This window comes from Chiloscyllium plagiosum, unplaced genomic scaffold, assembly GCF_037043375.1.
Source record: "Chiloscyllium plagiosum isolate Xiang-an unplaced genomic scaffold, Cpla_swu_hap1 HiC_scaffold_14, whole genome shotgun sequence".
NCBI lineage: Eukaryota > Metazoa > Chordata > Chondrichthyes > Orectolobiformes > Hemiscylliidae > Chiloscyllium > Chiloscyllium plagiosum.
Genome location: NW_028270152.1, coordinates 2,205,425 through 2,230,387, shown reverse-complemented (window position 1 = coordinate 2,230,387; position 24,963 = coordinate 2,205,425). Strand labels below are relative to the sequence as shown.

The 24,963-nt window shown below is 50.1% G+C and overlaps 1 protein-coding gene across 1 annotated transcript in view; it reads left to right on the top strand.

Annotated features, from left to right (window-relative positions):
• LOC122561366 (uncharacterized) overlaps positions 1 to 18,709 on the top strand; it is an 86,338-nt gene extending 67,629 nt beyond the window's left edge. Inside the window, 2 exon segments of the mRNA XM_087994031.1 lie at positions 15,761 to 17,299; positions 17,301 to 18,709. Of these exon segments, the coding sequence (XP_087850157.1) occupies positions 15,761 to 17,299; positions 17,301 to 17,888 (2,127 nt within the window). The 3' untranslated portion in view covers positions 17,889 to 18,709.
• The last annotated feature ends 6,254 nt before the right edge of the window (positions 18,710 to 24,963 follow it).

The following is a 24,963-nucleotide window of genomic DNA, read 5'->3' as shown; positions in this document are numbered from 1 at the left end:
TTCTTAAGCATGTACAAGACAATTTTCTGATTCAGTATGTGGATGTACCTACTAGAGAAGGTGCAAAACTTGACCTACTCTTGGGAAATAAGGCAGGGCAGGTGACTGAGGTGTCAGTGGGGGAGCACTTTGGGGCCAGCGACCATAATTCTATTCGTTTTAAAATAGTGATGGAAAAGGATAGACCAGATCTAAAAGTTGAATTTCTAAATTGGAGAAAGGCCAATTTTGACAGTATTAGGCAAGAACGTTTGAAAGCTGATTGGAGGCAGATGTTCCCAGGTAAAGGGACGGCTGGAAAATGGGAAGCCTTCAGAAATGATATAAAAAGAATCCAGAGAAATTATATTCCTGTCAGGGTGAAAGGGAAGGCTGCTAGGTATAGGGAATGCTGGATGACTAAAGAAATTGAGGGTTTGGTTAAGAAAAAGAAGGAAGCATGTGTCAGGTATAGACAGGATAGATCAAGTGAATCCTTAGAAGAGTATAAAGAAAGTAGGAGTACACTTAAGAGGAAAATCAGGAGAGCAAAACGGGGACATGAGATAGCTTTGGCAAATAGAATTAAGGAGAATCCAAAGGGGTTTTACAAATATGTTACGGAGAAAAGGGTAACTAGGGAGAGAATAGGGCCCCTCAAAGATCAGCAAGGCGGCCTTTGTGTGGAGCCAGAGAAAATGGGGGAGATACTAAATGAATATTTTGCATCAGTATTTACTGTGGAAAAGGATATGGAAGATACAGAGTGTAGGGAAATAGATGGTGACATCTTGCAAAATGTCCAAATTACAGAGGAGGAAATGCTGGATGTCTTGAAACGGTTAAAGTTGGATAAATCCCCAGGACCTGATCAGGTGTACCCGAGAAATCTGTGGGAAGCTAGGGAAGTGATTGCTGGGCCTCTTGCTGAGATATTTGTATCATCGATAGTCACAGGTGAGGTGCCGGATGACTGGAGGTTGGCAAACGTGGTGCCACTGTTTAAGAAGGGTGGTAAGGACAATCCAGGGAACTATAGACCGGTGAGCCTGACCTCGGTGGTGGGTAAGTTGTTGGAAGGAATCCTGAGGGACAGGATGTACATGTATTTGGAAAGGCAAGGACTGATTAGGGATTGTCAACATGGCTTTGTGTGTGGGAAACCATGTCTCCCAAACTTGATTGAGTTTTTTGAAGAAGTAACAAAGAAGATTGATGAGGGCAGAGCAGTAGATGTGATCTATATGGACTTCAGTAAGGCGTTCGACAAGGTTCCCCATGGGAGACTGATTAGCAAGGTTAGATCTCATGGAATACAGGAAGAACTAGCCATTTGGATACAGAACTGGCTCAAAGGTAGAAGACAGAGGGTGGTGGTGGAGGGTTGTTTTTCAGACTGGAGGCCTGTGACCAGTGGAGTGCCACAAGGATTGTTGTTGGGCCCTCTACTTTTTGTCATTTACATAAATGATTTTGATGCGCGCATAAGAGGTACAGTTAGTAAGTTTGCAGATGACACCAAAATTAGAGCTGTCGTGGATAGCAAAGTGGGTTGCCTCAGATTACAACAGAATCTGGACCAGATGGGCCAATGGGCCAAAAAGTGGAGATGGAGTTTAATTCAGATAATTGTGAGGTGCTGCATTTTGGGAAAGCAAATCTTAGCAGGACTTATACACTTAATAGTAAAGTCCTAGGGAGTGTTGCTGAACAAAGAGACCTTGGAGTGCAGGTTCATAGCTCCTTGAAAGTGGAGTCGCAGATAGATAGGATAGTGAAGAAGGCATTTGGTATGCTTTCCTTTATTGGTCAGAGTATTGAGTACAGGAGTTGGGAGGTCATGTTGCGGCTGTACAGGACATTGGTTAGGCCACTGTTGGAATATTGCATGCAATTCTTGTCTCCTTCCTATCAGAAAGATGTTGTGAAACTTGAAAGGGTTCAGAAAAGATTTACAAGGATGTTGCCAGGGTTGGAGGATCTGAGCTACAGGGAGAGGCTGAACAGACTGGGGCTGTTTTCCCTGGAGTGTCGGAGGCTGAGGGGTGACCTTATAGAGGTTTACAAAATTATGAGGGGCATAGATAGGATAAATAGACAAAGTCTTTTCCCTGGGTTCGGGGAGTCAGAACTAGAGGGCATAGGTTTAGGGTGAGAGGGGAAAGATTTAAAAGGGACCTAAGGGGCAACTTTTTCACGCAGAGGGTGGTACGTGTGTGAAATGAGCTGCCACAGGATGTGGTAGAGGCTGGTACAATTACAACATTTAAGAGGCATTTGGATGGGTATATGAATAGGAAGCGTTTGGAGAGATATGGGTCAGGTGCTGGCAGGTGGGACTAGATAGGGTTGGGATATCTGGTCGGCATGGACGGGTTGGACCAAAGGGTCTGTTTCCATGCTGTACATCTCTATGACTCTATGACTAAAATTCATAAAGCCAAAGTACAAAGGGATCTGGGAGTGCTAGACCAGGATTCCTTAAAGGTTGCATGATGTGGTAGCTGATGGATCCTACTGTGAGCCACAATGACCACATCTGCAGTAGGTGTGTGCAGCTCAAAGAACTTCTAGCTCAGAGTTAATGAGCTGAAACCCAAGGTTCAGGCGTTGTGACACATTGGGACAGGGAGAGTTACCTTGACACTGTGTTCCAGGCAGTCACACTTTTTAACTTTAATAGTTCACATTTGATCACTGGTCAAGGTCAGGAAACTGTGACAAGTGAGGCAGTTAGAGACATCCTGAACAAAGCATTGGAGGACCCTCAGCTCTTGACTTTATCCAAACAGGTATGAGGTACTTTCTCCCTGTGTGGCTGAGAAAAGAGTCTGCAGAGATTTTGGTCAAACTGACCACAACCCTATGGTCCAGGAAGCCATTAAAATGATGCGAGCCAAAGAAAACTGATAGTGGTAGGAAGTTGTATAATTAGAGGGCAGACAGCATCCTTTGTGAGCAGGATCAAGATTCCCACATTGTGTGTTGCCTGCCTGGTGAAGGTGAAGGACATCTCAAGTTGGCTTGAAAAGGTATTGGAGAGGGAGGGGAGGATCCAGTTGTTGTGGTCCACATTGGCACTAACAATATAGACAAGTGTAGATGAGAGGTTCTGTTTGGGGATTATCAGGAATTAGAGACAAAATTAAAAACCAGAACCTCAAGGTGCACAATCTCTGGATTATTACCTGAACCATGTGCAAATTGACAAAGTAGATTAATAGAACATCGAACATTACAACGCAGTACAGGTCCTTTGGCCATCAATGTTGCGCTGACCTATAGAACCAATCTGAGGTCCATTTAACCTACACTATTCCATTCTCATCCATATGCCTACCCAATGACCATTTAAATGCCCGTAAAATTGGTGAGTCTACTACTGTTGCAGGCGGTGCATTGCATGCCCCCACTATTCTCTGAGTAAAGAAACTACCTCTGATATCTGTCCCCTCATGTTAGCCTTCACCATCTGAGGAAAATGGCTCCCACTGTCCACCTTATCGAACCCTCTGGCTATCTTATATGACTCGATAAAGTCACCTCTTAACCTTCTTCTCTCCAATGAAAACAGCGTCAGTTCCCTCAGCCTTTCCTCATAAGACCTACCTTCCATATGAGGCAACATCCTAGTAAGTCTCCTCTGAACCCTTTCCAAAGTTTCCACATCCTTCCTATAATGCGGTGATCAGAATTGTACGCAGTATTCCAGGTGCGGCCTTACCAGTATCTTGTACAACTGCAGCATAACCTCATGGCTCTGAAACTCAATCCCCCTACCAACAAATGCCAAGACACCAAAAAACACCAAGACACCATATGCCTTAACAACTCTACCAACCTGGTGGCAACTTTCAGGGATTTATGCACCAGGACACCGAGACCTCTCTGCTCATCTACAATGCCAAGAATTTTACCATTAGCCCAGTACTCTGCATTCCTGTTACTTCTTCCAAAGTGAACTACCTCACACCTTTCTGCATTAAACTCCATTTGCCACTTCTCAGCCCAGCTCTGCATTTTAACTATGTCCCTCTGTAACCCATAACATCCTTCGGCACTATCCACAACTCTGTCTACCTTAGTGTCATCCACAAATTTACTAATCCATCCCCCTTACACCCACATCCAGATCATTTATAAAAATGACAAAGAGTAGTGGTCCCAAAATAGATCCTTGCGGCCCGCTACTGGTAACTGAACTCCAGGATGAACATTTCCCCTCAATCAACTACCCTCTGTCTTCTTTCAGCTAGCCAATTTCTGATCAAAACTGCTAAATTACCTTCAATCCCAAAACTTAATGAAGTCCACATACTTTACATTCATCCACCTGTTAAGTCACCTTCTCGAAGAACTCAAAAGGTTAGTTAGGCACGACATACCCTTCACAAAACCGTGTTGACTATCCTTAATCAAATTATTCCTTGCCAGGTGATTGAAAATCCTATCTCTGATAACCTTTTCCAACACTTTACCCACAACCAAAGTTGGGCTCACTGGCCTATAATTATCAGGGTTGTCCTGACTCCGACTCTTAAACAAGGGAACAACACTTACAAGGAACATAGAACAATACAGTGCAGAACAGGCCCTTCGGCCCTCGATGTTGCACTAAGCTGTGAACCAATCCAAGCCCATTCCCTTACACTATCCCATCCATATGCTTATCCGAGGAATGTTCAAATGCCCCTAATGTGGCTGAGTTAACTACATTGGCAGGTAGTGCATTCTACGCCCTTACCACTCAGATTTAAGATAGATGTCAGAGGCTGGTTCTTTACTCAATCACCCCTCAATTTGCAGCAATGCCCCCTCATACAAGCCAACGTCATCATCCTAGGAAGAGGACTCTCACTGTCCACCCTATCTAATCTTCTTGGCTAATCAATCCTGTCTGGTTGACTATGTCTAAGTTGCTAAGACCTCCTCTTTGTCAACCACAATCCCATCTAATCTTGTAGCCTGTATCTCCGTATTCTCACTAACATTGCCCTTTTCCAATGTGAATACTGACAAAAAGGGCTCATTAAGCGTTTCTCCTATGTACTCAGATTCCACTACTATCTTTGATTGGCTCTAATCTTACTCCAGTCATTCTTTTATTCTTGATTTATCTATAGAAGGTTCAAAGTTTGTGAGAAGATTTGTAGCTCGGGTGCTCGTTGCTGTGGTTCTGTTCGCCGAGCTGGAAGTTTTTGTTGCAAACGTTTCGTCCCCTGTCTAGGTGACATCCTCAGTGCTTGGGAGCCTCCTGTGAAGCGCTTCTGTGGTGTTTCCTCCGGCATTTATAGTGGCCTGTCCCTGCCGCTTCTGGTTGTCAGTTTCAGCTGTCCGCTGTAGTGGCCGGTATATTGGGTCCAGGTCGATGTGTTTGTTGATGGAGTTTGTGGATGAGTGACATGTCTCTAGGAATTCCCTGGCTGTTCTTTGTTTGGCTTGCCCTATAATTGTTTGGCTTGCCCTATTCCTAGAAGCATGGCACTCATCCACAAACTCCATCAACAAACACATCGACCTGGACCCAATATACCGGCCACTACAGCGGACAGCTGAAACTGACAACCGGAAGCGGCAGGGACAGGCCACTATAAATGCCGAAGGAAACACCACAGAAGCGCTTCACAGGAGGCTCCCAAGCACTGAGGATGTCACCTAGACAGGGGACGAAACATTTGCAACAAAAACTTCCAGCTCGGCGAACAGAACCACAGCAGCTATCTATAGAAGGCCTTAGGGTTTTCCTTGATCCTATCCATCTACAACTGCTCATGTCCCCTCCTGGCTCTTCTTAGCCCTCTCTTTAGATCTTTTCTGGCTAACTTCTTACTCTCAACCCCCCTAACTGAGCCTTCACGCCTCATCCTCACATGAGAGGCATGGATAGAGTCAATAGCCAGACTTTTACCCAGGGCAGGATTGACTGGCACAAGGGGTCATAGTTTTAAGATATTAGGAGAAAAGTATAGAGGGGATATCAGAGGTAGGTTCTTTATGCAGAGAGTTGTGAATGCATAGAATGTGTTGCCAGCGGTTGTGGTGGAAACAGAGTCACTAGGGATATTTAAGCGACTGTTGGACATGCACATGGACAGCAGTGAATTGAGGGGTGCATAGGTTAGGTTATTTTACATTAGGATAAATCCTCGGCATAACATCGTGGGCTGAAGGGCTGTACGTTTCTATGTTCTATGTTTTTCTCTCCAATGAGAACAGACCCAAGTCCCTCAGCCTTTCCTCATAAGACCTTCCCTCCAGACCAGGCAACATCCTGGTTAATCTCCTTTGCACCTTTTCCAATGCTTCCATATCCTTTCTGTAATGGAGCGACCTAAACTGTACACAATATTCCAAGTGAGGCTGCACTAGCGTTTTGTATAGCAGCATGACAAAACGTTTCCGGAACTCCATCCCTCTACCAATAAAACCTAACACACTATATTCTTTCTTAATAGCACTATCAACCTGGGTGGCAACTTTCACGGATCTATGTACATAGACACCAAGATTCCTATCCTCCAGTGCCCTCTCGCAACCTTGTAAACCTATCCTTGACCTCACTACCCTCCCCCTCCTATACACTGGAACTACAATTCAGGTTCCCATCCCCCTGCTGCATCAGTTTAACTCCCCCGAAGTGCGTTAGCAAATTTCCTCCCCCCAAGATATTGATACCCCTCTGGTTCAGGGGAAGACCATCCTGTTTGTAGAGGTCCCAACCTCCCCAGAAAGAGCTCCAATTATCCAAGAATCCAAAACCCTCCCTCCTGCACCATCCCTGCAACCATGTGTTCAGCTCTGCTCTCTCCCTGCTCCTCTCTTCACTAGCACGGGCATGGGCAACAAACCAGAGATAACAACACTGTTTGTTCTAGCTCTAGCTCCCTGAATTTCTGCTGTAGATCCCCACCCGTCTTCCTACCTATGTCGTTGGTGCCTATGTGGGCCATGACTTGGGACTGCTCCGCCTCCCCCTCAAGGATCCCAAAAACACGATCAGAGACATCACGAACCCTGGCACCTGGGAGGCAACTCACCAAGTGTGAGTCTCTCTCGTTCCCATCAAACCTCCTATCTGTCCGCCTAAAGCTCTGCTCCCCTTCCCTTTCCCCTCTGAGCAACAGGGACATACTCTGCTCCAGAGTGGCAAAAGTGAGGGCTGCAGATGCTGGAAACCAGAGTTTAGATCAGAGTGATGCTGGAAAAGTACAGCAGGTCAGGCAGCATCCAAGGAGCAGGAAAATCGATGTTTCGGGCAAAAACCCTTCATCAGGAATCAGGCTGGTACAGCTACCATCCCCACGGCGATCAAAGTGACGTCACTTCCGTCCCCATCATGGCCACTTCCACAGCCACTTTCGCCCCTCATGATTCCTCACGTGACATCATTTCCGCCTCCCGCCTCACATCATCGCTGACGTCACACACTCAGCAACTTCTGCACCCCCCACTGCCGTGTTTGCCACAACTTCAGCCCCCACCAACACCACTCAGCTGCATACTGCTGACATGTCACCCACAGATCCCACTGTCACCATCCCCGCCCCCCAGAACCCTGAGGGGAACACCACCCCTGCTCATGACTCCATCCCCATTCCCCTTACCACCAGGCCCACTCCAGTTACAGTCTCCGCCCCCACTTCCAGCTCCATACCTACACCAGGTCCTAGCTCTCAGCCCTGCCGGGTTTTCACCATCTCCCCAGACCTCCCCCTCACTGAGGACGAACGATCAGTCCTCAGCAAAGGCCTTACCTTTATCCCCCTCTGACCACGCATCAATGAATTTAATACGCGTCATGATGTAGAACACTTCTTCCACTGCCTCCGCCTCCGAGAGTACTTTTACAATCAGGACTCCAGCCCACCTTCCGAGGACCCCTTCACTTGCCAGAGACCTGTGCCCCATGTTCACAGTTGGGAAGCTGTCCCCCCTCCCCTCCAATTGTATCCAGAATGGTATACTTGTTGTTTGAGGGGAACCACCACTGAAGATCCCTGCACTGCCTGCCGGTTGCCTTTCCTACCCCTGATGGTAACCCATCTACCTTCTTCATGTGGCTGTGGAGTAACTACCTCCCTCTGCCTCGAAGTCCATCGAGCTCTAGCTTCAGTTCCCTAACACGGTTCTCAAGGCGCTGGAGTTGGGTGCACTTCCCACAAATGAAGTCAGCAGGGACACTAGAGGTGATCCTTACCTCCCACATGTTGCAGGAGGAACATTCAACTGCCCTAATCTCCATTCCCACTATTCTAAATTCCCAAATAGACCGCTGAAAAAATGAAACACAAAAGAAAACACTTATCATCTTCCTATCTAGCGTGAATAGTGATGAAAAGTATTCATTTAGTGTTTCCTTATCTCCTTTGACTCCACGCACAACTTCGCACTACTATGTTTGTTTGGCCCTAATCTCATTCTACTCATTCTTTTATTCCTGATATAGCTATAGAAAGCCTGAGGGTGGTGTGGGAAAAAGGGCTTTAATTTACTACAGCACTGACATCATTATTAGGACAGGAGTGAACTGTACTGTCTGGACAGTCTCTATCTGAACCACTATCTGAGTTTCAGAACCATGAGATCATGCTGCAGCTGCACAAAACTGGTGCGACCACGCTTGGAGTATTGCATACAGTTCTGGTCACCACATTACAGGAAGGATGTGGAAGCTTTGCAAAGGGTTCAGAGGAGATTTACTAGCATGTTGCCTAGTATGAAGGGAAGGTCTTACGAGGAAAGGATGAGGGACTTGAAGCTGTTTTTATTAGAGAGAAAAAGGTTGAGAGGTGACTTAATTGAGACATATAAGATAATCAAAGGGTTAGATAGGGTGGGCAGTGAGAGCCTTTTCCCTCGAATGGCGATGGCTAGCACGAGGGGACATACTTTAAATTGAGGGGTGATAGATATAGAACAGATGTCAGAGGTAGTTTTTTTAATCACAGAGTAGAAGGGGTGTAGAACGCCCTGCCTGCAACAGTAGTAGACTCACCAACTTTAAGGGCATTTAAATGGTCATTGGATAGGCATACAGTTTAGATTAGATTAGATTAGATTACTTACAGTGTGGAAACAGGCCCTTCGGCCCAACAAGTCCACACCGACCCGCCGAAGCGTAACCCACCCATACCCCTACATTTACCCCTTTACCTAACACTACGGGCAATTTAGCATGGCCAATTCACCTGACTTGCACATCTTTGGAGTGTGGGAGGAAACCGGAGCACCCGGAGGAAACCCACGCAGACACGGGGAGAATGTGCAAACTCCACACAGTCAGTCGCCTGAGGCGGGAATCGAACCCGGGTCTCTGGCGCTGCGAGGCAGCAGTGCTAACCACTGTGCCACCGTGCTATAGGAAAGGTGGCAATGAGGTGTCTTAATGATTTGATGCAGAGAGTGCCTTAATCTGTATCTAATACTGTACGTTAGACAGCCTATCTAACCCCATCCTTGGAGTGTTTGACGGGTACAATATACAGGGAGCTTTATTTTGTCTCTAACCCTATTATGTACCTGTCCTCAAAGTTTTGGAAGGCAATCATCCTGTATTTTGCAATATTTTACTTGCACCTATTAATGAATGAAACTGAATTTCCTCCAGCTAAACATTAGGGGAACAAACCTGTTTTATTTGTTATGCTGTGATGGTAAGGAAAGTGTCCCGTCACTTCCCTGCTTTTATATTTTTTTAGGGATGCTACCACTGCACCACAGTCACCCTTGCTTTATATTTTATGCTTCTACATACAGCATAGAATTGCGTTCTTTGGCCCATCATGTCTAGGCCAGTCAACAAACACCAAGCTACACTAATCCTGTTTACTTGCACTTGGTCCATAGCTTACTATGTCCTTGGCATTTTAACTACTCATCCAGATGTTTCTTAAATGTTGCAAGAGTACCTGCCTCCACCACACTGTATGTATAGTCCATGTGTCTAGCATCTTTGAGGAGAGAAAAAAAAATTCTCAGGAATATTCTAAATCACTTGCTCCTCACCTTCTCCCCGGGTCCACAGAAGTAAGGCTCACTGGTTTATAATTACCAGGGTTGTCTCTACTCCCCTTCGTGAACAAGGGGATAACATTCTGGCACTTTTCCTGTAGACAATGACGACATAAAGATCAAAGCCAAAGGCTCTGCAATCTCCACTCTGGCTTCCCAGAGAATACTAGGATAAATCCCATCCAGCCCAAGGGACTTATCTATTTTCACACTTTCCAGAATTGCTAACACCTCCTTATGAACCATAATCCCATCTAGTCTAATAGATTCGGGATCAGTTCCTGCGGATTGGAAGGTGGCTAATGTTGTACCACTATTTAAGAAAGGTGGGAGAGAGAAAGCAGGAAATTATAGTCTGACCTCAGTGGTGGGAAAGATGCTGGAGTCTATTATAAAGGATGAAATTACGACACATCTGGATAGTAGTAACCGGATAGGTCAGAGTTAGCATGGATTTATGAAGGGGAAATCATGCTTGACTAATCTTCTGGAATTGTTTGAGGATGTAACTCTGAAGATTGAAGAGGGAGATCCAGTAGATGTAGTGTACCTGGACTTTCAGAAAGCTTTTGGTAAAGTCCCACAAAAGAGGTTAGTGAGTAAAATTAGGGTGCATGGTATTGGGGGCAAAGTACTAACTTGGATTGAAAGTTGTTTGGCTGAGAGGAAACAAAGGGTAGTGATAAACTGCTCCATTTCGGAATGGCAGGCAGTGACCAGTGGGACCGCATCTTTTTACAATATATGTTAATGATGTAGAAGATGGTATTAGTAATAACATTAGCAAATACTAAGCTGGGTGGCAGGGTGAAATGTGAGGAGGATGTTAGGAGATTGCAGGGTGACCTGGACTGGTTAGGTGAATGGTCAGATGCATGGCAGATGCAGTTTAATGTGGATGAATGTATGGTTATCCACTTTGGTAGCAAGAACAGGAAGGCAGATTACTACCTAAATGGAATCAATTTAGGTAAAGGGGCAGTACAAAGAGATCTGGGTGTTCTTGTACACCAGTCAATGAAGGTAAGCATGCAGGTACAGCATACAGTTGATAATGGAATAGTGTAGGTTAGATGGGCTTCCGATTGGTTCCACGGGTTGGCGCAACATCGAGGGATGAAGGGTCTGTACTGCGCTGCACATGTCCTATGTTCAAACTGCAAGCGGGCATCAGAGCCGCCCTGCTTTTGCCACGAGACTATGCCTACATCAGGAAACGATAAGAATTCATTTTTGTGTTTTAAACAGCAGTCGCAGCTTTAAACCCACAAAAACTCAGCAGCTGCCGGTCCACCCACGTGACTGGGAGATAGGAGACAGAGGACAGATAGAATCTACACTAGACCAACATTACCCATGACTCATGGACCAAAACTCCGGAATTAATTAATATGGAAACCCATCTCCTAATCACATCAAGAGACTGACTGAAACACAACCATACCCGTCGCGAACAGGAGGTTGCCCTCGCCGACTTCAAGGCTGATGTCAGCGAGGTGCTCGGCCATTCACCGGTCGACTGGAACGCCATTGTGGGTATCACTCAGAAGCCTGGGGAGGACGCCCAGGAATATGGGGTCCGCAAGTTCGAGGCATTCCGAGCACACAGCGAGGTTCCCGACGCTGATAGGCAGAACCCCGCATTCATTCAATTATACAAAGACGGTCTGAGCCCCGCACACCAGGCAGTCCTACGGACGGGCCTGGTGCCCTATGTCGCCTTTGCAGAGCTTGAGAACTGGGCCATGTCCCTTGACAACCGAGCGGCGCCCGCCGTTGCAGCAGTTTCGACGGTCGGACCGGACATTTGCTTCCGCTGCAAACAGCCGGGACACCGAAAAGCCCAATGCCCGCTCTCTTTCCGACGTCCCTGGGGCCAAAAGGGGGGCCGGCCACCCTCACAGCCGCACTCTTCACGTCCCCACGACCAGGAACCCCCCAGACAAGGGGTCAACAGCAACCCCGGACCCCACAGGACCCGCAGCCCAAGCCCGAAACCCACCACCCCCCGATTGGGATCAGCTCAGTCGGGGCCAGCTGCTCGAGCTTTTACAGACTGAGCAAAGACTGAGTAGCGTCGGCCCCCATCCCGGGAGCCAACCCCTGTATCTGAGTTTCCGCATCGCTAGGGGGCCGCCGATGCAAGATTTTGATTGATACGGAGGCGTCGGTCTCCCTCACCGACCTCGACCTTCCCTCAACCCACCACTCCATTTCCATTAAAGGGGTTGGGGGGAGCTCGGTTATTGCACGCCGAAGCGAGGCTGTCCTCTTAGAGGTAGACAACATTTTACTCCCCGTATATTTCTGGGTTTGCCCAAACTCGGAGGGGACGATCATGGGTGTCGACCTCCTGGGCGAGCTGGGGGCGGTGGTGGATGCGTTCCACCGTCGCCTCCTGTGGACATCCCACGATCTTCACAAGAGCTCCCACGAGGGGAGATGGGTGCCCACTAAATCCGTCGCTACACTTGCACCCAGTGTGCCATCGCCCGGGACTGGGCCAAGGACGGTGCCTTCGGAGCTGTCTGCCAACTAGTCCCGGAGGTGTGGGCCACGAGCAAGCAGGACTGCGGCCTCGTCCGTTCTCCTCCTGAGCGGATACCCGGACCCGTACACGCCCCGCACCGACAATACCCGATTAAACCTGAGGCGCAGTGCGCCACTGAGGCAATCGTTGCCGAACTCACCCGACACGGCGTCCTGCGCCCGACAGCGTCCACCACCAACTCCCCTATATGGCCAGTCCGGAAGCCGGATGGCAGCTACAGGCTCACCATCAACTACACGGCACTCAATAGGGTCACCCTCAATGAACACCCTATCGTAGCCAGCCCGACCACCATCTTCAACGGCCTCGAACCCTCACATCGGATATTTACGGTCCTGGACGTGGCAAATGACTTTTGGTCCATCCCCCTGCACCGTGACTCACAGGACAAGTTTGCCTTCACGCTGCGGGACAGGCAGGACACATGGACCCGCCTGCCACAGGGCTTCCACAATAGCCCTAACATTTTCCACAGGGTCATGAGCCGGACCCTGGAGGGGTGCGACCTCTCCCCCTTCTCAAGCACCCTCCTACAATATGTAGACGACCGTTTGATCGCATCTGCGGATGTGCGCCAACACCTGGGGGCCCTGGCCGCCATCCTGCGGACACTCGCCCGGGCAGGATTCAAGATAAGCCCCACGAAGGCTCAGGTCGGACTAGCTAAAGTCCGCTATCTGGGACACGACATCAGCCAGGGGAGCAAGACCTTACCTGCCGACCGCAAGTCGGCCATCACTGACATGCCGCGGCCGGACACAGTCAGGGGAATCCGCCGTGTCTTGGGGCTTTTTAACTACTGCCGCCCCTTCATTGCACATTTCGCCACTATCGCCCGAACCCATTCAGCGCCTGGTGAAGGGGGGCAGGCCGGGAGCGGAGAGGGTGGTATGGGGACCCGAACAGGACGACGCTTACTCTATGTTAAAGTCCCATCTCCTCAGCGCCCCGGCCCTGCGCCTCCCCGACCTATCGAAGCCATTCCACATCTTTTACGGACTCGAGGGGGGGTTTTACAGCGCTGTTATCACGCAAACATCAGGCGACCACATGAGACCAGTAGGTTACTACTCCACAAAGGAGTCCCCGGTCGTGAAGGGCATGCACCGCTGCGTGTCGGCGCTGGATTGCGCCGCATGGGCAGTCCGGGTGTGTGAGCCGGTCACTATGTCCGGACAGATACTACACACTAGACACACGATAGTTGAACTCCTGAACACGGGCCGCCTCCGGACGGTCTCGGATGCCCGCAGGGCAACTTGGGAGGCGGTTCTCCTCCCCCAGGACCAGTCCATTCAGATCGTTAGGGACACAGGGCCAAACCCCGCCGACGGGATTATCGCGGTAGGGAAACCCCACCATTGCCAGGCCGCCATCGACTCGGCGGAGGGGGACTGCGTGGCCGACAGCCCGGTCCCTGATCCCGACCTGACCTTGTATGTGGACGGCTCACGTAGGCTTGTCGAGGGGTCCTACCAAACGGTATGGGCGGTGGTCGACCATACCGGAACCACCCGAGCACAGGGAACGATGGGGGGCGACACCTCCGCCCAGGTCGCGGAGCTGGTCGCCCTCACCACCGCACTCCGCCTGGGAACAGGCAAGCGGGTAAACATCTTTACCGACAGCCAGTATGCTTTCGGGGTAGTCCATGATTACATGGCAGCATGGAGCCGCCGGGGCTTTATCACGGCCGGCGGTGGTCAGATTAAACACGAAAATACGGTCCGCGACCTGGTGGCGGCCGCACGCCTCCCCCTGCTCGCTGCGGTGATAAAAATCAAAGCACACCAGCGGGCCACCACCGCTGAACAGCTTGGGAATCATTGGGCCAACCTGGCCGCCAAGCCCGCCGCGGGCGCAGGACGACCGCCCGCGCATGCGGGACCTGCTACTGAGGTCCGGGACGTGAATGTCCTGGACATCCAGAATTGCGCGCAGCCCGGTGAGTTAGAGGACTGGCTGGCAAAGAGCGCAGCCCGCGGCCTTAATGGGGTGTGGCGGCACGGCAACAGGGTCATGGCACCCGCGGCTATCAGAACGACCTTGATGCAATTACACCACGAACCGGACCACGCGGACCGTGACGGTACACTTGCTAGGCTCCAGACTGACTGGTGGTGGCCCGGCTTCGGCCGCGACATGGCCAAACACTGCCGCCGATGCGTTGTCTGCGCCCAGCACAACCCGGGGCGGCCCCTGCGCATTCCCCTGGTGCACCAGCCATGGCCCAAGGGGCCCTGGGAGAACCTCCAAGTTGATTTCACAGGACCCCTACTCCCCAGCCGTGGCAAGAAGTATTGCCTGGAGATCGTTGACCATTTCACGCGCTGGGTAGAAGCCTTCCCTACACGGGACTGTACATCCGCCACCGTGGCCAGAGTGCTGGCCTTCGACATCTTCCCTCGCTGGGGGGTCCCCCTCCAGATTGACTCGGACCAGGGCACGCTCTTCACCAGACGCGCAATGAAACTGGCCTGCCGCCTCCTGGGCATCAGACAGCGCTTCCACGTCCCGTTCCATCCCCAGAGCTCCGGGATGGTCGAGCGCATGAACCGGACCCTCAAAGCGGCGATCGTGAAGGCGATCGCCGAAACAGGGCAGGGCTGGGTGGACGTTCTGCCCTGCATACTGATGCGCTTAAGGGCCACCCCAGGCCGCTCCACGGGCCTCACTCCCTTCGAGCTCATGACGGGGAGGGCCATGCGACTACCAGAGAACGTCATGGTCGGGGGGGGAAGACATGGCCCCCCTGAGGGACAGGATGACGCGCTATATCAGGCAGCTGGACACGCAGCTGCGGGCCTTTAGACAAACCGCGCGCGACCAGCAGGACATTAGGGACCAGGCAAAACTGCAACCACATCTGCCCGCCCAACCCCTTCCCGGCGTTGGGGACAAAGTCCTGGTCAGGGCCGGCACCGACCAGCCTGGCTTCGCCCCCCGGTGGCTGGGACCGCACAAAATCATCCTCACCAGCGACACGTGCGCCTGTGTCGACATGAAGGGAAAGGGCAGGTGGAAACACTGGTCCCAGCTTAAGCCCTACCCTTAAGCCCCGACCGGACAGACACTCCCTCCCCCCCCCCTTGACTTGACTCTAACCGCCCCTCTTTCTCCTTACAGTGCAACAGGTGGACCGGTTCCAGGGAGACCTGCTCCTACACACACTAACCCTACACCCTTGGTAAGGTTGCCTCTCTCCCTCTCTTCCCACAGATCATGCTTCACCGGTGCACCGCTCTCCTCCGTGCTCTTCTCTTCATCCTACGACTGGCGCCTTCCTTCCCCGAAATACATGACAACTTCTACCGCCACGGTGTTGCCTTCAACGCGTCCGACACCATCTGTATTCCTGCAAGGGACAAGCCCGATGTGATCGACGCATTCTACAACGCCTGGCTGGAGGTCCTCCCGGGCGTACAGACACTCTGTTTATTCTGCACGTCGGAGCGCGACCCGCGGCCGACCTGCCTCCGGCGTGCTGAGGCGATGGACTTGGGGGGTTGCATGTTCGGGACAATGTGTACCATGCCAGAGGACCTCTCCTCTGTCCCGGCCTTTGATGCCTTTCCTGTACGGGATCTGTCTGTTTGCGGATATTACGAGCCTACTGATGCCGCGGTAGTCTCTTTGTATTTGTGTTTTCCACCCGCCCCGACCACACCGCCCCCGACCACGACTCCCGAGATATTGCCGTGCCCCTCTCTGGGATTGGGGCCCGCGGGGGGACTGGTATTGTGGGATGTAGGAGAGGCCCTTTATGACAACGTCCGACACGAGGTCGTGCCTGTGCTGGTCAATATATCGGGCATCTGGGTACCGGACTATTGCCCAGCACAGGTACGCAACCTATACGCCATGATGGGAAAGGAGGTTATAGAGAAGGCTATAGACGCCATGGGGGCAACCCACTACCGAAATGACATACATAACACACACACACAACGACACAGACGGGACATAGTCAACGATGCTCTCACAGGACTCAACACGGGGACATCCGTAATAAACTCCCTAGACATCCAGGGCCTTAACGAAAAGGTCGAGCAACTAAAAGGGGTAATAAGGGACCTGCTACAGAGGTCTCTCACAAATCAGGCAGACCAGGCACGCCTGGGGGAAGAGGGAGCGTACATCCAGCTCGACGGCATTGCAGTCCTGGAGACACACGCCCACACCATTAACCGCCTTATAGACCGGGAAAGGGAAAACACGGCCCATATCAACGAGGGGCAGCTGTGCCATGCGTATGGCCTGTGGATGGTAGCCCAGATCCGGCATAATCTTGACCAGGTCCAAAGGGGGGAGGTGCCCGACTGGATCGACAGCGCCAAACTGGCCTCACTCGCGGGGCGCTCCGGGCCACTCAACAGCCGGACTCTGAAGGGTATGACCAGAGTATACCCAGTGATTCCCGACTGTGAGGTCAGTGAGGCGACATGAGTCGGGATTGTCCTCCTGATCCCCGTGGTCACCCCAGAGTCGGGGCCATTTCCCCTGTTTCACATTGAGAACATCGGAGTCATACGGGAAAACGCTTCCCTCAAATATCGTTTAGCTCACCACACAGCCATATCTCGAAATGGCGCTGTGTACGGGGTGCCGCTTACAGGCTGCAAGCAGCGAGGGGCGATTACCATCTGCCCTCACCCCTTAAGAAGGAGTGAAACAGCGGACTGCGAGTTCAACCGGACACAGGGTTGCACCCTTGAAATCGAACCCACGGGCCCCCACTTCACTAGGGCGGGGTATGGTGGGGGGGGGACGATATTGTGTCTCCACTCTTGAAACCTCATTTTGGTATAATGGACTGCAGTGCCCGATCCCCCAGCACGAGTTCTGCTTCACCCCCAGGTGCCCAGTCACGGTTGGGCAAGCTCACATCTCAAAGGTCCGACGACGGAACCCCGAGTCCATACAAATTACTGATAAATTCAGGGACACCCTCAGGGAATATCAGGAGCCTGAACAAGCCCCCATCCCACATTTGGCTGAGGTCTTACAGGAGCTTAGGACCCAGGTAGGACACTCAGTGAAATTGTATCACCAGTTGCAGTCGCATGTAAAGGACCTAGAGGAGGACACAGACAGAGCTCTGCAGTCCCAGGGGTGGGCGCAGAGGGTGTGGGATTGGGGCCTGAACATAAACATCCATCCCTGGATCCGAATCATCTCGCACACCATTGTAGGCATACAGTTACTGCTGGCTCTGGCCTGGCTCCTGGTGGCGTGTCATTCATGCCACCAGCACAAAAAACGAAAGGCCAGGAAGACCATGCTCCACGCCATCGACTCCTGGCGGGCGATCGGGCACCGTGAGCTCACAGGGCTCGAGTTAATGTGACCATCTCCCGGGACTATCCAAAGGTCCCATGACTGCAGCATGACGGCCGGCGGAATGTACCGGGCGAGGAGCCGACTTTTAAAATATCGGCATTGGGGGTGTGGACGTGTCCAACCCCTTGCCGAAAGGAGGGACTGCAAGCAGGCATCAGAGCCGCCCTGCTTTTGCCACGGGTCTATGTCTACATCAGGAAACTATAAGAATTCATTTTGTGTTTTAAACAGCAGTCGCAGCTTTAAACCCACAAAAACTCAGCAGCTGCCGGTCCGCCCACATGACCGGGAGATAGGAGACAGAGGACAGATCAAATCCACACTAGACCAACACAACCCATGACTCATGGACCAAAACTCCGGAATTAATTAATATGGAAACCCATCTCCTAATCACATCAAGAGACTGACTGAAACACACCCATACCCATCGATACGGAGCCACTCTGACACAAAGGACAGGCATCCACCAGACAGGAACAGACAGACCAATACACACCAACACCCCAAGGGAACAAAGGGGGGTGCTAGCCCCTGCCCTCACAGAGAGAGACAAGCAGATAATACCCGGACCCGTTTTACATAAACCAATTAGCACCCTATTGTGCGTGCCCTGCAACTCTCCTGGGACGGCAGGAAACATTGCATTTGCACCTACTCCAGTGATGATGGGGAACTATCATCCCATTCATCCTCAAATTCCACACATCCTAACAACTAAAAGTATATAATACGTAGCTGCGTGCGGAAACAGCAGAGCAGCCGAGATTCGGACCTCGGTTGGTCTCCGCCGGCGTTATTATAGCAATAAACGTTACCGATTGTTGAACCGCACTCTGGGCTCGGACTGATATCATTTCATCCGCGCTAACAAAACTGTGGTTGCGGGTTGCAGAAACATGACTGCAAGGGGATTAGTGGTGGGAACTAAATATCCAAGGATACACATCCTATTGAAAGGATTGAGATAGGGGTGATAAAGAACATTGATGAAGGCAGAGCAGTAGAATTGACTATATGGAGTTCAGCATGGCATTCGACAGGTTTCTACATGGAAGACTGATTAGCAAGGTCAGATTACATCGAATCCAGGGAAGCTAGAATATAAAATTGACTTGAAGGTCAGAGACAGAGGGTGGTGGAGGGTTGTTTATCCAACTAGAGGCTTGTGAGCAGAGGTGTGCTGCAGAAATCAGTGCTGGGTCCACTGCTTTGTGTCATTTATATAAATGATTCAGATGTGAATATAGGTTGTTGGGTTAGTAAGTTTGCAGGTGACACCAAAATTGTTGTGTAGTGAAGAGGTTATCTCGAAGTACAGTAGACTTGATCAGTTGGGAGAATGGGCTGAGGAGTGGCAGATGGAGTTTAATTTAGATAACGGTGAGGTGTTGCATTTTGGTAGGGAAAACAAGGGCAGGACTTATGCTATTAATGGTAGAACCCCGGGCAGTGTTGCTAAACAGAGACTTAGGGGTGCAGGTGCATAGTTCCTTGAAAGTGGAGTTGCAGGTAGACAGTGTGGTGAAGAAGGAGTTTGGCATGCCCATTGAGCATAGGAGTTGGGACATCATGGTGCAGCTGAACAGGACATTAGGGATTCAAAACTGGTCTCCCTGCTATAGGAAAGATGTTAAACTTGAAAAGGTTCAGAAAAGATCTACAAGAATGTTGCTGGGAATGAAGGGTTTGAGCTACAGGAAGAGGCTGAATAGGCTGGGGTTTTCTTTTCTGGAGCATCGGAGACTGAGGAGTAACCTTATAGAAGTTCACAAAATCATGAAGGACACGCCATCGCCAGAGGCTTGGAATTGTCACTCAAGGCCGGGAATCATCACCAGAGGCCACGAATCGAAGAGAAGGAAAAACAGCACTAAAAGGAAGAAAAGAAGAAGAATGAGGGGAGCAGACAAACTCCAGCTGGAATGTCATACTCCACTGCCATCTTTCTTAATTTTCCCAGGATAGGAGAGTCCAAAACTCGAGGGCATAGGCAGAAAACTAGCCACCAGGATACATGAACACCAACTAGCCACCAAAAGACATGACTCTCTGTCACTAGGATCCTCACATACGGATGAGGAAGGACACCATTTCGACTGGGACAATACATCCATCCTAGGACAAGCCAAACAAAGACATGCACGAGAATTCCTAGAAGCATGGTGTTCTAACTGGAATTCTATCAACAAACACATCAAATTAGACCCCATCTACCACCCCCTGAGAAAAGGAACCAGGGGGGTGACTTCACCACAGGAAATAACATCACCACAGGAAATGACATCACCAATCCAAAGTAACCCAAACATATAAATAGAAAGCAGGAATTTTCAGCATTGCTTCACATGAGGTCCACTGAAGATGTTACCTTGTAAGGTAAAGAAACGTCTGGAAATGAACCTTTCATCTCAGCGAGCAAACCTACATCCAAAACCTCAATCTGAGCATCACATTTTGTGAAAACTCAAGGGCATAGATGTATGTGAGAGGTGAAAGAATTAGAAGAGACCTAAGGGGCAACTTTTTAATGCAAAGGATGGCATGAGTGTGAAACAAGCTGCCAGAGGAGGTGGTGGAGACTGGTACAATTAAAATATTTAAAAAGAATCTGGATGGGTGCATGAATAGGAAGGATTTAGAAGGATATGGGCCAAATGCTGGCAAATGGGGCTAGGTCAGTTTAGGATTTCTGAAGGGTCTGTTTCTGTGCTGCACAACTCTATGACACTAACAGGCAGATAGGTAGAGTAGGTGCGATTGTCTTGTTTGTAATAAATTTAATCAATAGCAAGAAGTGATATAGGGTCAGAAGCTATAGAACCTATGTGGGTAGAGTTGAGGAACCACAAAGGGAAACATCAGAGTCGTTGGGATGTGGAGCAGAAATTTGATCAGGAGATAGAAAAGGCATATATGAAAGGCACTGTTACAATAATCATAGGGGACTTCAAATGCAGGTTCTCTGGGAAAATCAGAGAGAGAGAATTTCTATGGAGATGATTTTTCTTTGGTGAAGCTTGTGGTAGTGCCCACTAAGAAACTTGGAATCCCTGCAGCATGGAAGCAAGACATTAGGCCTATTGATTCCACACTGACCATTTGAAGGCATACCATCCAGAGTCAATCCTTACCCTATCCCACTAACATTTTCCATGACCAATCCTACATAAACTGCATATCTTTGGACTGTGGGAGGAAAACTCACACCTATATGGGGAGAATGTGCAAATTCCACAGTCACCCAACGGTGGAATCAAACCTGAAACACTGGCAGTGTGAGGCAGCAGTGGTAACCACTGTGTCAGCCCAAAAAATATGCATGTATTCTCCTGCCTTGTTTGTCCTGCCCAAGTCCTGCATCAGAGGTCAGATCAGTTTTCCTTCGTGTGGATCCAAGGAAAATGAGGGGACCAGACGGAGTACAAGGCCGTGCACTCAGAGCATGTGCAGATCAAATGGCAGAGGTCTTCCCGGGCATCTTCAACCTCTCCCTGCAGCAGGCCACTGTCCCTGCCTGTTTCAAGAGGGCTAACATCATCCCTGTGCCTAAGAAGGCTCATGCAGCATGTCTCAATGACTACCGCCCAGTGGCCCTAACTTCGGTGGTCATGAAGGGCTTTGAAAGGCTGGTTATGGCATTAGTCAACTCCAACCTCCCCACTACTCTTGACCCACTCCAATTTGCCTATTGGATCAACAGATCCATGTCAGATGAAGGCGATAGGTCAGAGAGAAGGGTGGAGTGGATAGGTGGAAAGGAAGATAGGCAGGTAGGACAAGTCATGGGGACAGTGCTGAGCTGGAAGTTTGGAGCTGGGGTGAGGTGGGGCAAGGGGAAATGAGGAAACTGGTGAAGTCCACATTGATGCCCTGGGGTTGAAGTGTTCCAAGGCGGAAGATGAGGCATTCTTCCTCCAGGCATCAGGTGGTGAGGGAGCGGCGGTGAAGGAGGCCCAGCACCTCCATGTCCTCGGCTGAGTGGGAAGGGGAGTTGAAATGTTGGGCCACAAGGCGGTGTGGTTGATTGGTGGGGGTATCCCAGAGATGTTCCCTAAAGCGCTCTGCTAGGAGGCGTCCAGTCTCCCCAAGGTAGATGGGACCGCATCGGGAGCAACGGATACAATAAATGATATTGATGGATGTGCAGGTAAAACTTTGATGGATATGGAAGGCTCCTTTGTGACCTTGGATGGAGGTGAGGGAGGAGGTGTGGGCGCAGGTTTTGCAATTCCTGCGGTGGCAGGGGAAGGTGCCAGGATGGGAGGGTGGGTTGTTGGGGGGCATGGACCTGACCAGGTAATCATGGAGAGAATGGTCTTTGCGGAAGGCAGAAAGAAGCGGGGAGAAAAAAAATGCCCTGGTGGTGGGGTCTTTTTGGAGGTGGCGGAAATGTCATCGAATGATTTGGTTTATGTGAAGGTTGGTAGGGTGGAAGGTGAGCACCAGGGGGGGTCTGTCCTTGTTACGGTTGGAGGGGTGGGGTCTGAGGGCGAAGGTGCAGGATGTGGATGAGATGCGTTGGAGAGCATCTTTAACCACGTGAGAAGGGAAATTGCGGTCTCTAAAGAAGGAGGCCATCTGGTGTGTTCTGTGGTGGAATGGTCCTCCTGGGAGCAGATACAGAGGAGGCGGAGGAATTGGGAATACAAGATGGCATTTTGCAGGAGGTAGGGTGGGAAGAGGTGTAATCCAGGTAGCTGTGGGGGTCGGTGGGTTTGTAAAATATGTCGGTGTCAAGTCGGCCATCATTAATGGAGATGGAGAGGTCCAGGAAGGGGAGGGAGGTGTCAGAGATGGTCCAGGTAAATTTAAGGTCAGGGTGGAATGTGTCAGTGAAGTTGATGAATTGCTTAACCTCCTCGCGGGAACACGAGATGCTGCCAATGCAGTCATCAATGTAATGGAGGAAGAAGTGGGGAGTGGTGTCGGTGTATCTACGGAAGATGGACTGTTCTACGTAGCCAACAAAGAGACAGGCATAGCTGGGGCCCATACAGGTGCCCATGGCTACCCCTTTGGTCTGGACGAAGTGGGAGGATTCGAAGGAGAAATTGTTGAGGGTGAGGACCAGTTCAGCCAAACGAATGAGAGTGCCAGTGGAAGGGTACTGTTGGGGACAACAGGAGAGGGAGAAACGGAGGGCTTGAAGGCCCTGGTCATGGCAGATGGAGGTGTAGAGGGATTGGATATCCATGGTGAAGATGAGGTGTTGGGGGCCGGGGAAACGGACGTCTTGGAGGAGGTGGAGGGCATGGGTGGTGTCTCGAACGTATGTGAGGAGTTCCTGGACTTGGGGGATAGGACAGTGTTGACGTAGGTAGAGATGAGTTCAGTGGGGCAAGAGCATGCTGAGAGAATGGGTTGGCCAGGGTGGTCAGGCTTGTGGATCTTGGCAAGAAGGTAGAACCGGGCAGTGCAGGGTTCCTGCACTATGAGGTTGGAAGCTGTGGGTGGGAGATCTTCTGAGGTGATGAAGTTCTGTATGGTCTGGGAGATGATGGTTAGGTGATGGGGAATGGGGTCATGGTGAGGGGGCGGTAGGAGGAGGTGTCTTTGAGTGGCGTCTGGCTTCAGCGGTGTGGCTTTGGGGTGGCTTGATGGTGAGGTCGGGATTGGAGCAGAGGGAGTGGAGAGCTGCTCGTTGTGAGGGTGAGAGGTTGGAGTGGGGGAGGGGAGTAGACAGGTTGAGGTGGTTAATGTCCCGGCGGCAGTTGGAAATGAAGAGGTCGAGGGCAGGTAATAGGCCAGCACAGGGTGTCCAGGTGGATGGAGTGTGTTGGAGGCGAGTGGAGGTGGGCGGGATTCCTGATTGTATAAGTATGCTCGGAGGCGGAGGAAGAAATGTTCGACATCACGGCGATATTTAATTCATTGATGCGTGGGTGGAGGCATTTACAAGTTCGCTGATGACACCACCATAGTTAGTCGAATCTCAGATGCGACGAAACAGATTATTGATGGAAGGTGGAAGACCTGGAAAAATGGTGCACTGAGAACAACCTAGCTCTCAATGCTGGCAAAACCAAGGAACTCATTTCAGCGGGATGTCACTCATACCCCCCTATACATTAACAGCACAGAGGTGGAACGAGTGGAGAGTATCATGCTCCTGGAAGTGGTCATCCACAACAAGCTTTCTTGGACTCTTCATGAGGACGCACTGGTTACAAAAGCCCTCTTCCTCAAGCAGCTGAGAAAATTCAGCATGATGGCAAATATCCTTGCCAACCTTTATAGGTGCACCATCGAGAGCATTCTGTCTGGGTGTATCACCACCTAGTATGGCAACTGTACCATTCAAGATCTGAGACAGTTACAGAGAGTGGTGAACTTGGCCCAGACAATCACAAAGGCCAACCTCCCATCTATAGAATCCATCTACAAGGCCTGTTGTCAAGGAAAGGCTACCAGCCTTCTCAAAGATCCATCCCACCCTGGCAATGTGTTTCTACAACCGCTACCATCAGGGAGAAGGTACAGAAGCCTGAACACATGCACCAGCCGGTTTTGTAACAGTTTCTACCCTACTGTTGCTAGAATACTGAATGTACTCACAAACTCTTAACATTCACCTGTATCTGTGTTTTTGTTTTTGCAGCTGTTTACCTATTATTTACTTATCTATGCTACCTAACTCTGTGATCTGCCCTGTATTACTCACAAGACAAAGCTTTTCACTGTGCCTCTGTACACATGACAATAAATCCAATTCAAATTCAATTCAAGTGTATCACCTCACATTTATTTAGATTGAATTACTTTTGCTGCTTCTGACCAACACTATGTTTGCATTACTTATTAATTTCTTAAAACTTGTAGAAAATTGTACTACATGTTCTTATATTTCCAGTTAGACATCTCTCACATTTTAATTTCTCCCTTTGCTTTCTTGATCAATCTTTGTATTCTGCCCAAGCTGCCAGGAGTGAGGGTATAGAAAAGTATTTAATTGGGGGAGGGGGAATTACAATGTTATTAGGCAGGAATTGTGGCACGTAATATGGGAGCAGATATCCTCAGAGAAATACACGACAGAAATGTGGAGGTTGTCTAGGGAGCACTTGCAGATAGTGCTGGAT